Source organism: Antennarius striatus, chromosome 5 (assembly GCF_040054535.1).
Source record: "Antennarius striatus isolate MH-2024 chromosome 5, ASM4005453v1, whole genome shotgun sequence".
Taxonomy (NCBI): Eukaryota; Metazoa; Chordata; class Actinopteri; order Lophiiformes; family Antennariidae; genus Antennarius; species Antennarius striatus.
Window position 1 is genome coordinate 25,040,152 of NC_090780.1, and position 13,752 is coordinate 25,053,903.

The 13,752-nt window shown below is 41.1% G+C and overlaps 3 protein-coding genes across 3 annotated transcripts; 2 read left to right on the top strand and 1 right to left on the bottom strand.

Moving 5' to 3' along the window:
* The first annotated feature begins 1,440 nt into the window (after window positions 1-1,440).
* On the top strand, window positions 1,441-2,767 carry LOC137595631 (odorant receptor 131-2-like). The gene is made up of 2 exons (XM_068315844.1): window positions 1,441-1,587; window positions 1,988-2,767. The coding sequence occupies exons 1-2, from the start codon at window positions 1,441-1,443 to the stop codon at window positions 2,765-2,767; spliced, it is 927 nt and encodes a 308-aa protein (XP_068171945.1).
* Window positions 2,768-5,240: 2,473 nt separating this feature from the next.
* Window positions 5,241-7,428, bottom strand: LOC137595632 (odorant receptor 131-2-like). Its single transcript, XM_068315845.1, has 2 exons — window positions 7,411-7,428; window positions 5,241-6,020 (listed from the first exon to the last, which is right to left on the bottom strand). The coding sequence occupies exons 1-2, from the start codon at window positions 7,426-7,428 to the stop codon at window positions 5,241-5,243; spliced, it is 798 nt and encodes a 265-aa protein (XP_068171946.1).
* Window positions 7,429-10,473: 3,045 nt separating this feature from the next.
* Window positions 10,474-11,800, top strand: LOC137595633 (odorant receptor 131-2-like). Its single transcript, XM_068315847.1, has 2 exons — window positions 10,474-10,620; window positions 11,021-11,800. The coding sequence occupies exons 1-2, from the start codon at window positions 10,474-10,476 to the stop codon at window positions 11,798-11,800; spliced, it is 927 nt and encodes a 308-aa protein (XP_068171948.1).
* Window positions 11,801-13,752: the final 1,952 nt, after the last annotated feature.

A 13,752-nucleotide genomic window follows, 5' to 3' on the forward strand; every position in this document is an offset into this window, starting at 1 on the left:
AGAGTGATATTCCAATCTGTTATCACCAGTGACGTACAGTGAGGTTCACGGCGGTGAGGCACCGACATTAAAGTGAGTTCTACGAATCAAACAGGGTGTCGTATTTGGCAGTATATTAGCAGCCTGACTGACTAGTTAAAGATCATTTAGGACACACGGTGAAGCACCAATATTTGAGCCCCACCTCAGATTGGACAACCAATCAATCAAAATAAGATTGAATTAATAAAACAAGACCAACGTCGGAACTTCCTATCTGATAGGTGTGTCCAGAGAGGAACTGTGGTATTGTATGAGGAAGTCTGGAGTGGCAGAGAAGTATGTTAGAGCAGTGCAGGACATGTATGAGGACTGTAAGACAGTGGTGAGGTGTGCTGTAGGTCTGACAGAGGAGTTCAAGGTGGAGGTGGGACTCCATCAGGGATCAGCTCTGAGCACCTTCTTGTTGCTATGGTGATGGACAGGCTGACAGATGAGGTTAGACAGGAATCTCCATGGACTATGATGTTTGCAGATGACATTGTGATCTGCAGTGAGAGCAGGGAACAGGTGGAGGAGAAGCTAGAGAGGTGGAGGTTTGTCCTGGAAAGGAGAGGAATGAAGGTTAGCCGCAGTAAGACAGAGTACATGTGTGTGAATGAGAGGAACCCAAGTGGAAGAGTGAGGTTACAGGGAGAAGAGATCAAGAAGGTGGAGGATTTGAAGTACTTAGGGTCAACAGTCCAGAGCAATGGAGAGTGTGAAAAAGAGGTGAAGAAGCGTGTCCAGGCAGGATGGAACGGGTGGATAAAAGTGTCAGGTGTGATGTGTGATAGAAGAGTTTCAGCTAAAATGAAAGGAAAGGTGTACAAAACTGTGGTGAGACCAGGGATGCTGTTTGGTCTAGAGACAGTGTCCCTGAGGAAAAGACAGGAGACAGAGCTGGAGGTAGCAGAGATGAAGATGCTGAGGTTCTCTCTGGGAGTGACCAGGAAGGATAGGATCAGGAATGAGTACATCAGAGGGACAGCACATGTTAGAGGTTCTGGAGATAAAGTCAGAGAGGCCAGACTGAGATGGTTTGGACATGTCCAGAGGAGAGATAGTGAATATATTGGTAGAAGGATGCTGAGTTCTGAACTGCCAGGCAGGAGGCCTAGAGGAAGACCAAAGAGGAGGTTTATGGATGTAGTGAAAGAGGACATGAAGGTAGTTGGTGTGAGAGAAGAGGATGCAGAAGACAGGGTTAGATGGAGGACACTGATTGGCTGTGGTGACCCCTGAAGGGAAAAGCTGAAAGGAAAAGAAGAACGTCGGAGCTTAATATCCTCTAGTTTTTAATGTCAGGCTGCAAATTTAATGGCCAATACGTCACTCTGTCTGGCCTCACCGCTATGAACCTCAACGCACATCACTGGTGGTTACCAATGTCTGTATTTTCTTGTGCTTTAAGCTGCAGACATGAACTCAACTGAGATTCCCAAATTTCCTGGTTGGTCTCCAGAACCTTTCTCCAAAGCTTTGGCCAAGAATCTGCTGGTTTTTCTTCTTGGAGTCTCAATCACCTGCATTAATACTAGCTTTATTCATGTCTTCAGCAAACACCAGGTCTGATTCTTCTTTGTTGTTGTGTTGCTACAAATAATGAACATCTGGATGATGAGCTAACATCAGCTCGGAATGTTGAGACAACATGTTGCTAGCTGACATGAGCTAACTGTAGGTCAGAATGTTGAAACAACATAGCTATCTTAGAGATAGACACCTGAAAGTACCTTACGACAACTGATGCTATTTCAACCTGTTATTAGCTGAAATCAGTTAATGTTAGATCCATAAGTCCAAATTTTTCAATCATGAGTTACCTTTAGCTCCACATGGCCAGTCTTTGTGATTTAACCCCACATGATAGTCGTGGGTGGCAAGTTAGGAAGTTGACATTGTTAGCATGAAAAGAATAAATCTCATAAACTGCATGTAAACTCTTTTCTGTTTTTTGGATCCACAGATCTTCTACCTGAATCCACGATATATACTCTTCATCCACCTGGTTCTTAACGACATGATCCATGTGATGCTGACCGTCATCCTCTTTGTCATCAGCTATAACTTCTACAAAATCAGTTTCTCCATCTGCTGTATCATCATCCTGATCACTCTCTTTACCACAGAGAACACTCCTCTGAATGTGGCGTGCATGGCGATAGAGTGCTACGTCGCCGTCTGCTTACCTCTACGCCACAGCAGGATCTGCACCATCAAGAAAACATTGATACTGATTGGTCTGATATGGGTGACGAGCATGACTGTGGTTCTTCCTGATCTCTTTGTCACCTTGGCAACGCAGCCTCTGGACTTCTTCCATTCTCGGTTTGCTTGCAACAGACAAACTGTCTTCCCAAACCTTGTCCTCACCAAAAAGAGGGACATCATTCACTCTATGTTTCTAGTCATTATTTGGTTCACTATCTTCTACACATACTTCAGAATTCTGTTCACTGCAAGAGCCGCTAGCAAAGACAGTAAGAAGGCCAGAAACACCATCATCCTCCATGGTTTCCAGGTCTTGTTGTGTATGGCCACATATGTAAGGCCACAGTTAGTAGATACTCTCCGGCGATGGTTCCTGCTTAATTCTGGCGAGATACTGTTTGCTTTCTATGTTATCGTGCACATCCTGCCACGATGCATTAGTCCAATGGTATATGGTATACGAGATGAGACCTTCAGGAAGTACCTGAAGAAGAACTTGTGGTGTAACTACAGCTCGACAAAAAGCATCCGCTGAACATTCCATTTCAAGAGGGTTAAGTGTAAAGTGTCATCTGTCATGTGTTTCCACAGACCTTAATAACCTTCACACGACATTTTCATGTATTTTGATGATGTGATCAATTTGAATATATATTTTTATTTTATTTAATTCATTGCTTTATTCACAAGTACATTTTCTTTGTGCGTGGTAGTTAACATAAAATGCTATTGTATTTTATCTTTGTTTGCAACGGCACAAGTCCATTAAAAATAAAAAGTATATTACCACCGTTACTGCTGATGACTTGATTGGACATGGTTTGTTAATAAAATGTGTTTATCTGAAATAAAGACAGAAACCATCAGTATTTCAACACTTAAGTCTTTGACTTTCTGTTCACACTGACTTTTCTCGCTCTGACATTTTCTCCATTAAATGGTCTTAGATTAGATTCAAGGACGACCTTTTTCACCTACTTAACAATACAGAAATCAGTCTCACTCTGTGTCAACAGTTGCAAAACAGGCCCATGCATTTGTTCTACCGTCGATCATTGTTCCTTATTTTCAGGGTCTCACAATAAATCCTGAACTCTGTAGTTATTCCAGCAGACTTTGGTCAGTTTAGCTGATAAGAGATCATATTTTCCCCCTTTTTCAGATCCCTGTTCTGACTCACTATAAGATCTTAATATATACTGAAATTCCTTATCCCAGTTGAACCTTACATCATAAACCACATTCATGTCTGGTCATACCTTGAAGAAGTCTTTGGACCCTATTACCCCACCAGAACAGTGCTGTTCAAAATATCAGGTTTATTTATGATTACCATCGTCTCCAAATACCGATGCAGTATCCCAGTGTGCATATTGAGCCTCCAAAGCCAAAGCTTGAAACACCTTTTAAGTGACGTGGCCTAATTTTATTGTCTTGGAGCCTTGGGGCATCTAAGTCTTTATCGCCTTTTTAGACTTTGAATTGTTCTCTGGTTGATTGAATTTACTACGCGAGAGGCTGAAACTTTGTCACAGCGAGATCGCAAATCCCAATTTTTGAAATATTTGCTGTAGACAGATCTATATTGTGTCACATACAGGATTTTGAACCCAAAATGCTGCTTTTGACCTGACGTTGTGGTCACACTATTTCTCTTTTACACTCTTATTTCACTTTCTCACTTCTCTGTTTATAGTCCCCCCTGATCCTTCAGGAATAAGATCCTTCCAGATCTTTTTGTGCCTACGACGCTGAGCGGTCTTGGGATGTTCAACCTTTTAGAGCCAGTTGAACTGGGGCTTATTTGTTGAACTGGGGCCTATATGTAACAACATTTGCAAAGACTCGCATGATAAACCTGGCAGGCTATCTGGCAGAATTTTAGAAAAAGTTTCTGCTTACTTTTGTATGTGTAGTCAGATACCGCCTGGTTCCCATGGAGAACGTCACCTCTCTGGAGTCACGGGTCACGAAACCAGTTTATTAGGGTTTTACACCGAACAAAGCCCTTCTCGGTTCTCCAAGTTTGGTTGAGAAGTGTATCTTCAATGATGAGACAAATTGTAGTCCAAACAAGAATTACTGAAGGAGTTCAGCAGTTTATAAAGTTGGTGAGGATGCAGCACTGGGCTCTCAGCGGACACTGCAACAAACCTCTGGGAAAGGGCCTCGAACGATCATTTACCGTGATCTTTATAGTGTTTGGGTTTGACTGTCGTTGAAGAAAGAGCTCACCAGTAGCCTGACTCAGACTTACATGATCAGTTACAGTTATCTGCGTGTTGTGTTTGCTTTGTACTTTTGTGTTCAGAAAATTATGTAACAGACAAGAACTAAAAGTTGTGCTGGGTGAAAAACATTCATCCTAGATCCTTGATGTCATGATGCAACCAGAAGCTAATGACTTTTATTCTGCCCAAAAATCATCTGGTAAGATTGTAATGATGGCATTTTTTTGCTTTTGTTTGCTACGTGGATAATTCAAAAATGACATCTCCCAGTGTTTTCTTTTCCGTGGAAACTGAGTTCAAATGTTTTTTTCTGTGATAAAGGTTGTCTACTATTGCCATAGAACATATACATGGACTCTTTTTTATATATATATCTGTTTCAAACCGAAAGTGACCTTGAATTCAATATAAGATGTTTCATGGAGAAAATTCCACTTGAACAAAAAGTCAAACATGTTAGTGTTAAAATACTGATGGCTTCTGTTTTTATGAAACACAATTTTTTAAATAATGTCCAGGCAGGTTCATGATCATTAATCGATAAAAATGATTATTTTTATTTGACCCTTTATGACAAGCACAAAACAATACAACATTTTGAGGAAACAAAAGTAGACAGCGAAAATGTATTACTGTATGAAACAAAGAATTAAATAGAAAACAGGTTGATTAAACTTGATCACATCATTACAAGGACCGAAATTGTTTTGCGGAGGGTATTCAGGTCTGACAAAACACGTAACAAATTAAAGTTTAACTTTCTTGTGTGGGAAATATTTAGCGGGTAATTTTCGTAAAGCTACATTCACACATTATGTTCCTCCTCAGGTACTTCCTGAAGGTCTCATCTCGTACGCCGTAGATGATTGGAGTGATGGATCGAGGCAGGACGTGCACAATAATATAGTAAGCAAACATTGAGTCAAAGTAATTGAGCAGGAACCATCGCTGGACAACAACCAGTAACTGTGGCCCAACATATGTGGTCATACACAACAACACCTGGAAACCATGGAGGATGATGGTGTTTCTGGCCTTCTTACTGTCTTTGCTAGCGGCTCTTGCAGTGAACAGAATTCTGAAGTACGTGTAAAAGATAGGGAACCAAATAATAACTAGAAACACAGAGTGAATGATGTACCTCTTTTGGTCAAGGATGGTGTTTGGGAAGGCATTTACTCTGTTACAAACAAACTGTGAATGGAAGAAGTCCAGAGGCTCCGTTACCAAGGTGACAAACAGATCAGGAAGAACCACAGTCATGCTCGTCACCCATATCAGACCAATCAGCATCAAGGTTTTCATGATGGTGCAGATCCTGCTGTGGCGTAGAGGTAAGCATACGGCGATGTAGCACTCTATCGCCATGCACGCCACATTTAGAGGAGTGTTCTCCGTGGCAAAGAGAGTGATCAAGATGATGATGCAGCAGATGGAGAAACTGATTTTGTGGAGGTTGGCGCTCATCACGAAGAGGATAAGGCTCAGCATCACTTGGATCATGTCGTTAACAACGAGGTGGATGAAGAGTATATATCGTGGATTCAAGTAGAAGATCTGTGGATACAAAGAACCGAGAAGAGTCTTTCTTTTCAGAAGACAACTGAAGGCTGTTTCATGTTAACAACTTGGAAATATGGAGCCATTGTCAGCTCAGATAGATATATATATATATATATATATATATATATATATATATATATATATACTGTCATCTGTTAGGCCTTGTACTTCTGCTTTTTGCCCTATGGCCTCTGCTAAGGGCTCTATACTGAGAGCAAACAGGATGGGAGATAATGAATCTCCGTGTCTCACGCCTGTCTACCTCAAAACAATCACAACAGTGATTACCAATTGGTAAATTTTTTCTCCAAAACCCATTTCCAACATTGTTTGTTGCCTTTATCAAAGGCCTTTTTAGCATCCAAGCTGAGAAGCATTGAGGGCTGTTTATCTTTTGTTGCTGTGGAATGCAATTTTAAAGCATCCCTAACACTATTTATCCCATGGCAGCCTAAAATAAAACCTGTTTGATCCGGTTTAATCTTATTTTCCATTAAATGGTCTTAGATCAGATTCAAGGACAACTTTTTTCACCTACTCAATATTGCAAAAATCAGTCTCATTTGGTGTCAACAATTGCAAAAAATCCATTTACTGTAGAGTTGATTATTGTTATTACTATCAGGGTCTCACCATAAATCCTGAATTTATTTAGTTTCTTTTTTTCAGACATAATAACATTAATCCATTTTTCTGACACTGATTATGTTGAATGGTTTTTCAGCTGTTCTACGGATCCTTGACGTGTCCCAAAACTGGTGTAGACCTCCCACTATTGAAGTGATTCTGTTGTACTGGTCTTTGGAGGAATAACAACTGTTGTCCATCTTATTTCACCAACTGTTCTTCACTCCTGATCATCGTTATTTTCATCTGCTCTGGAGAAACCCCCTTTGTTCTGATGAAGATCCTGCAGTTGTTTGGTCCAGGGGTTGTCAATCAGCCCATTCTTCTTCAGTTGTCGAGCTTTTTTAGCAATATCATCCTTCCTTTTATTGAGATTCTGATTATCACATCATTCACAATTCATTTCTTCCATGGCGTCTAGCACTAGTTTTAACTTTTCGTCATACTTTTCTGAAAGGCTTCTTTGAGGTCACTCCTCAACTTTTCCATAGAAGAGAAGATCAGGTCTAGATTATCTTTCACATTTTTGCTTTCATACTCCTCCGTTTTTTCTTTTCCTCTCGTCATTTTAATATTGGAGAGTCAGTGAGAGTTTGAGTTAGAGAGAGAGCGACAACAGGAAACAGAAGGCCGGCCAGAAGACTGCCGTAATTTAAACTAATATAAGATCATATTTTTTTCCATTTTCACATCCCTGTACTGATTCCTTATGAGATCCTAACATGTAGTGAAACTCCTTTTCCTTACTGAACCTTACGTCGTACTTCGAGATCATGTCTGGTCATACCTTGAAGAACTAATATTACCTTATAACCCCACCAGAACACTGCTGTTTCATATGTCAGGTTTATTTGTGATTCCTACTACCTCCAAATGCTGAACGCAGTATCCCAGTGTACATATTGAGCCTCTGAAGCCAATGGAATAATAAATTAAAAAAACCTCAAAGAAGTTTTGAGTTGTATTAAAAAGAGAATGAATTATACAGATAGTTGAAAACAACTGGTCGTGGCAGAAACCACCACTAGGGGGTGCTGATGTTGTAAATGTAAAACCAGGTCAGAAATTGATACTGTTTTCTTACTGAATATAAAAATCTTAATAAAATGTGACCCACAGAGTGTTGGTACTGACAGATCCGGGTCCCGCTATCAGCTGCCTCATCTCGATGACATCACATGGAGTGATGTCACTGAATGACTGATGATGAACTCCTGGGGACACAGACTGTCATCTGATTGGTGATGTGCTCAGCACAGGGGTATAAAGAGACGTCCCCTACCCTGATGTGGAACACTCTAGTCAGGTGAGTACCGCCTCCTGTCATACCTGCACAGACTTCACGCTACACGAGCTTCTGTTTGTCATACGTGTACCTCACCTGTGTCCCAACGATGGCTGGACGTCTCTAAGCTGGAGAATGTTTTCTGTTCCTTTGTTGAAATGTAGAAATGCAGTTCTCTGTCTCTACATTGTTGGAGTTCAAACTACTTCAATCTAAAGGTGGATTAGTGTCTTAATTCACATTAATCTCCTGTTCAGTTTCATGTGTCTGTTCACCAATGAAATGTGTCCTTTACCTTTCAGACCTGTGCTCTGATCGTCCGTCTGAGGTGAGTTCTTCTCTACCTGTGAGACAAAGTTGTCTTTATTTTGATGAGCATTATTTTTATGCTTTATTTAAAATAATCATTGCTTATTTAGCATTAATAAAATGTCATTAATGCATATACACTTACATATTTATGTCTTTAGTGCTGTTTATGTGTTTGTGACATTTCATGATGAAACATGAACTCATTGCTTCCCCCCTACTGTCCCACTGCTGTGTTTATCTGCTTTAATCATCACTGGGTTCTTCTGACTGAAACTTTTTCCTAGTTTAATCAGCTGTTGGATTCTGAGGTGAGGTGGCCATAATTTTAAAGGGTTTTTCTTCCTTAGAAGGTTTTCTGTTAAACAGACAAAGTCATCTTCTGAGTATTTTAATATTTAGGCTACCTAACTAACTGGTTTTCTTCAAGGGTTTTCTGATCACCTGTCTTTTATTGTCTCTAGATATGAGGGAGTTCTTATCCTGGGTATCTTTTTTAATCTCCTACAGTCCTTTAAAAATGGAGCTCAAATTAAATTAAAGATAATTAACCTAATCCAGTGTCACAAGGCAATAAAGAGATTGAAAATGTCCTTGGCTGATCTATATCTGTAAAGCTGATTGATATCTACTGTTGTACCTGCTAAATGTTTTGTCATTACATACATGCAATTGAACAGATATATATGTATGTACATAGCTCTATGCTTTCAGTCATTGTTAATTTAATTATATCTCACTACTGTTGTTTTTTAAATGACTTTAATATACAGTTTTCTTTTGTGTTCAGAGTGATATTCCAATCTGTTATCACCAGTGACGTACAGTGAGGTTCACGGCGGTGAGGCACCGACATTAAAGTGAGTTCTACGAATCAAACAGGGTGTCGTATTTGGCAGTATATTAGCAGCCTGACTGACTAGTTAAAGATAATTTAGGACACACGGTGAAGCACCAATATTTGAGCCCTACCTCAGATTGGACAACCAATCAATCAAAACAAGATTGAATTAATAAAACAAGACCAACGTCGGAACTTCCTCTCTGATAGGTGTGTCCAGAGAGGAACTGTGGTATTGTATGAGGAAGTCTGGAGTGGCAGAGAAGTATGTTAGAGCAGTGCAGGACATGTATGAGGACTGTAAGACAGTGGTGAGGTGTGCTGTAGGTGTGACAGAGGAGTTCAAGGTGGAGGTGGGACTGCATCAGGGATCAGCTCTGAGCCCCTTCTTGTTCACTATGGTGATGGACAGGCTGACAGATGAGGTTAGACAGGAATCTCCATGGACTATGATGTTTGCAGATGACATTGTGATCTGCAGTGAGAGCAGGGAACAGGTGGAGGAGAAGCTAGGGAGGTGGAGGTTTGTCCTGGAAAGGAGAGGAATGAAGGTTAGCCGCAGTAAGACAGAGTACATGTGTGTGACTGAGAGGGACCCAAGTGGAAGAGTGAGGTTAGAGGGAGAAGAGATCAAGAAGGTGGAGGATTTGAAGTACTTAGGCTCAACAGTCCAGAGCAATGGAGAGTGTGGAAAAGAGGTGAAGAAGCGTGTCCAGGCAGGATGGAACGGGTGGAGGAAAGTGTCAGGTGTGATGTGTGATAGAAGAGTTTCAGCTAAAATGAAAGGAAAGGTGTACAAAACTGTGGTGAGACCAGCGATGTTGTTTGGTCTAGAGACAGTGTCCCTGAGGAAAAGACAGGAGACAGAGCTGGAGGTAGCAGAGATGAAGATGCTGAGGTTCTCTCTGGGAGTGACCAGGAAGGATAGGATCAGGAATGAGTACATCAGAGGGACAGCACATGTTAGAGGTTCTGGAGATAAAGTCAGAGAGGCCAGACTGAGATGGTTTGGACATGTCCAGAGGAGAGATAGTGAATATATTGGTAGAAGGATGCTGAGTTCTGAACTGCCAGGCAGGAGGCCTAGAGGAAGACCAAAGAGGTTTATGGATGTAGTGAAAGAGGACATGAAGGTAGTTGGTGTGAGAGAAGAGGATGCAGAAGACAGGAGTAGATGGAGGACACTGATTGGCTGTGGTGACCCCTGAAGGGAAAAGCTGAAAGGAAAAGAAGAACGTCGGAGCTTAATATCCTCTAGTTTTTAATGTCAGGCTGCAAATTTCATGGCCAATACGTCACTCTGTCTGGCCTCACCGCTATGAACCTCAACGCACATCACTGGTGGTTACCAATGTCTGTATTTTCTTGTGCTTTAAACTGCAGACATGAACTCAACTGACATTCCCAACTTTCCTGGTCAGTCTCCAGAACCTTTTTCCAAAGCTTTGCCCAAGAATCTTCTGGTTTTTCTTCTTGGAGTCTCAATCACCTGCATCAATGCTAGCTTCATTCATGTCTTCAGCAAACACCAGGTCTGATTCTTCTTTGTTGTTGTGTTGCTACAAATAATGAACATCTGGATGATGAGCTAACATCAGCTCGGAATGTTGAGACAACATGTTGCTAGCTGACATGAGCTAACTGTAGGTCAGAATGTTGAAACAACATAGCTATCTTAGAGATAGACACCTGAAAGTACCTTACGACAATTAATGCTATTTCAACCTGTTATTAGCTGAAATCAGTTAATGTTAGATCCATAAGTCCAAATTTTTCAATCATGAGTTACCTTTAGCTCCACATGGCCAGTCTTTGTGATTTAGCCCCACATGATAGTCGTGGGTGGCAAGTTAGGAAGTTGACATTGTTAGCATGAAAAGAATAAATCTCATAAACTGCATGTAAACTCTTTTCTGTTTTTTGGATCAACAGATCTTCTACCTGAATCCACGATATATACTCTTCATCCACCTGGTTCTTAACGACATGATCCAAGTAATGCTGAGTGTCATCCTCTTCATCATCAGCTACACCCTCTACAAAATCAGTTTCTCCATCTGCTGTATCATCATCCTGATCACTCTCTTTGCCACAGAGAACACTCCTCTGAATGTGGCGTGCATGGCGATAGAGTGCTACATCGCCGTCTGCTTACCTCTACGCCACAGCAAGATCTGCACCATCAAGAAAACATTGATATTGATTGGTCTGATATGGGTGACGAGCATGTCTGTGGTTCTTCCTGATCTGTTTGTTACCTTGGCAACGCAGCCTCTGGACTTCTTCCATTCTCGGTTTGCTTGCAACAGACAAACTGTCTTCCCAAACCTTGTCCTCACCAAAAAGAGGGACATCATTCACTCTATGTTTCTAGTCATTATTTGGTTCACTATCTTCTACACGTACTTCAGAATTCTGTTCACTGCAAGAGCCGCTAGCAAAGACAGTAAGAAGGCCAGAAACACCATCATCCTCCATGGTTTCCAGGTCTTGTTGTGTATGGCCAAATATGTAAGGCCACAGTTAGTAGATACTCTCCGGCGATGGTTCCTGCTTAATTATGTCGAGATACTGTTTGCTTTCTATGTTATCGTGCACATCCTGCCACGATGCATTAGTCCAATGGTATATGGTATACGAGATGAGACCTTCAGGAAGTACCTGAAGAAGAACTTGTTGTGTAACTACAGCTCGACAAAAAGCATCCGCTGAACATTCCCTTTCAAGAGGGTTAAGTGTAAAGTGTCATCTGTCATGTGTTTCCGCAGACCTTAATAACCTTCACACGACATTTTCATGTATTTTGATGATGTGATCAATTTGAATATATATTTTTATTTTATTTAATTCATTGCTTTATTCACAAGTACAATTTCTTTGTGCGTGGTAGTTAACATAAAATGCTATTGTATTTTATCTTTGTTTGCAACGGCACAAGTCCATTAAAAATAAAAAGTATATTATCACCGTTACTGCTGATGACTTGATTGGACATGGTTTGTTAATAAAATGTGTTTATCTGAAATAAAGACAGAAACCATCAGTATTTCAACACTTAAGTCTTTGACTTTCTGTTCACACTGACTTTTCTCACTCTGACATTTTCTCCATTAAATGGTCTTAGATTAGATTCAAGGACGACCTTTTTCACCTACTTAACAATACAGAAATCAGTCTCACTCTGTGTCAACAGTTGCAAAACAGGCCCATGCATTTGTTCTACCGTCGATCATTGTTCCTTATTTTCAGGGTCTCACAATAAATCCTGAACTCTGTAGTTGTTCCAGCAGACTTTGGTCAGTTTAGCTGATAAGAGATCATATTTTCCCCCTTTTTCAGATCCCTGTTCTGACTCACTATAAGATCTTAATATATACTGAAATTCCTTATCCCAGTCGAACCTTACATCATAAACCACATTCATGTCTGGTCATACCTTGAAGAAGTCTTTGGACCCTATTACCCCACCAGAACAGTGCTGTTCAAAATATCAGGTTTATTTATGATTACCATCGTCTCCAAATACCGATGCAGTATCCCAGTGTGCATATTGAGCCTCCAAAGCCAAAGCTTGAAACACCTTTTAAGTGACGTGGCCTAATTTTATTGTCTTGGAGCCTTCAAGTTTCAAGTTTCAAGTTTATTTATTTTTATATAGCCCAGATTCACAAACAATGTCTCAAAGGGCTTTACAATCTGCACATGGACGATATCCCTCTGACCTTTGTGCACTGCAAGCAGTGCGACCCTCGCATCGGATAAGGAACAACTCCCCCCAAAAACCCTTTTAACAGGGGAAAAAATGGATGGGAGAAACCTCAGGAAGACTGCAGAGGAGGGACCCCTCTTCCAGGAGTGGACAGACGAAGCAATAGATACCGCATGTACAGATTAACAACACAATCATAATAACAGTAACAATAACAGTAACAATAAATGTATAACAAAGGCATGCCGATCCATCCAGTAGAGCGAGTCACCACCAGCCGATGAAGCACACAGAGGTCACCGATTGCCGAGGATCCACCACTCTGAGGACAGACCAGACAGTGCCTAAGTCATTCAGCTCAAAAAAGTTAAAGTCAAGGTTACTCTGGCAAAACCCCAAAACCACAGCAGAACCAAATGAGGCAGAACCAGCACTCCCCTAGTGGATGGTGAAACAGGACCACTGTACAGCTTGTGCTATCGCCAGCCATGGAAGCAGACAGAGGTAGCCGATTGCCGATGATCCACCACACAAAGGCCTGTGAGAGAGAACAGCAGAAGAAGGAAGAGAGACAGAGATAGCAGAGATAGCAGGGGCGAGAGTGGTGCTAGAGGGACCAGAATAGCAGAGGATTAATGGTAGGCAGGGGCCTAACTAAGAAATCCTATGACTCGTCGGCAGGACTAGGCTAAACCTAAACATTGAGACCGCCATCCCCGATATTACTTATATGTTAGGTCGAACAGATACGTTTTGAGTCTAGATTTAAAGACATTTACAGATTCAGACTGTCTAATATTTATAGGGAGGTTATTCCACAAGAAAGGGGCACGATAGGAGAAGGCCCTCTGGCCAGCTGACTTCTTTTTAAATCTAGGAACACACAAGAGACCAGTATTCTGAGAGCGGAGAGCCCTAGTCGGCGTATAAGGTTTAACAAGATCAGACAGATAGG